We start from the raw sequence: 1,478 nt of genomic DNA, 5'->3' as shown, positions 1-1,478 counted from the left end.
AAAGACCAAAGTATATGTCAGAGGAGATCATGAAACTTTTTCTTGCTAGTAGAGTAACTAAAACACACGGAAGAAATTATGAACAGAAAATTTCAAAGGCAAGTTTGGGAGGACAAAATATTATAATGAAATGTGCAAAGACCTGGATTTAGATAATCAAAAGGAAGAACACGCTCAGCATGTGTCAAACTGAAAGCACTAAAGAAACATTCATGTCTTGAGCTGTAATGTTGAAAGTTCTGTGGGAAAAATGTTGAGTGATGCAGGAAGTATCAACAGAAAATGGAAGGAATGCACAGGCACTCTACCAAAAAGAACTAGGATTGTACACAGAAAAATATGATTTCTGAGTATTATTTTAGAGAGTAAATTTTCCTCTTAAATGAGCTGTAGTACTATGGCATACTTATAGCTTATTGATATTTTTAAAATTCATTATTTATTACTGTGATTAGTTGCTATGAGCCATTGAATCAGTTCCAACCTATCGTGATCATATATGTACATCAGAATGAATCACTTCTTGGTCTTAGGCCATCCTCACAATTGTTCATATGTTTGCACCCCTGTATTTTTCTCTTGATAAAGAAATTTTGGGCAGGAAATGATGGTCATGATTAAAAGAGCACTAATTTAGTAAGTAAAATATCATAGTTTTTACTTGAATATATGGTAAATGGTTCATATTTTCAGTAATTATTTTTATATTTCAGCCAATTTTTTATCTATGTAGATTCTCAGAAGAATACTAGACTTAAAGCTCTACGAAGATAGGAAATTTGTCTTCGTTGTTTAATGACGTATCAAGAGCAGTCAGAAAAGTACAATGCATGTAGCAGGCATTCAACAAATGGTTGATGATCACATAATATAATAAATGAACAAATTAATATGGATGTTTAGAGGTTAAAAACAATATTTTTAATTAAACCATAAACAGTCATAGTCAAATAAGGCTTAGAAGAAAAATGAAAACAAACTGAGTTAAGTTCTTAATTTTACCTACCAGAGGCTAAGAAGTGAACCAGAAGACCAATAGCCACCGCCACCACTGCCAGTGATAAGACAAGGAGGAGGGCCATCATCCATGGCTTCAAATCTCTGCTTCGGCTGCCAAATCCTCTGCCAAAAAAAAAAAGGTGGGGGACGAAATCTACTAGTTAGTCTTTCATTGTAATAGTTACAGGTTGGTTGGTTCTCATAGTGCAATTTTGCCTACTTTTTCAGAAAGAATACATTTGTCTTCAATTTGATCAGGGCCATTTACAAAAGATCAGAACCTGGGATTCCATAATCTTGCTCTTGGATTCTACTTGTAGAGGCTTTGGGGGGACTTTCTGTTGTGGTCAAGCCTGCTTCCTCTTAGCAGTGTGGCTTAAAGTAGCTCACAAGTTTGTAAAAGGATCTTCTCTCCATCCTCCCATTTCTTAGTATATGTTTTAATGGTCTGTCCTTTTAGAGGCCTCAAAGTGATTTTT

General features: G+C 34.6%; 1 protein-coding gene across 1 annotated transcript in view; it reads right to left on the bottom strand.

Annotated features, from left to right (window-relative positions):
• Positions 1-1,478, bottom strand: part of LOC101641735 (transmembrane serine protease 11A) — a 61,563-nt gene that overhangs the window by 49,576 nt on the left and 10,509 nt on the right. The window contains 1 exon segment of the mRNA XM_045284345.1: positions 1,007-1,122. Within this exon segment, the coding sequence (XP_045140280.1) occupies positions 1,007-1,122 (116 nt within the window).

Source organism: Echinops telfairi, unplaced genomic scaffold (genome assembly GCF_000313985.2).
Source record: "Echinops telfairi isolate 266 unplaced genomic scaffold, ASM31398v2 ScPeMD7_7468;HRSCAF=8506_0, whole genome shotgun sequence".
NCBI lineage: Eukaryota > Metazoa > Chordata > Mammalia > Afrosoricida > Tenrecidae > Echinops > Echinops telfairi.
The sequence above is the reverse complement of the archived record's forward strand: the minus strand, read 5'-3'. Positions and strand labels throughout refer to the sequence as shown.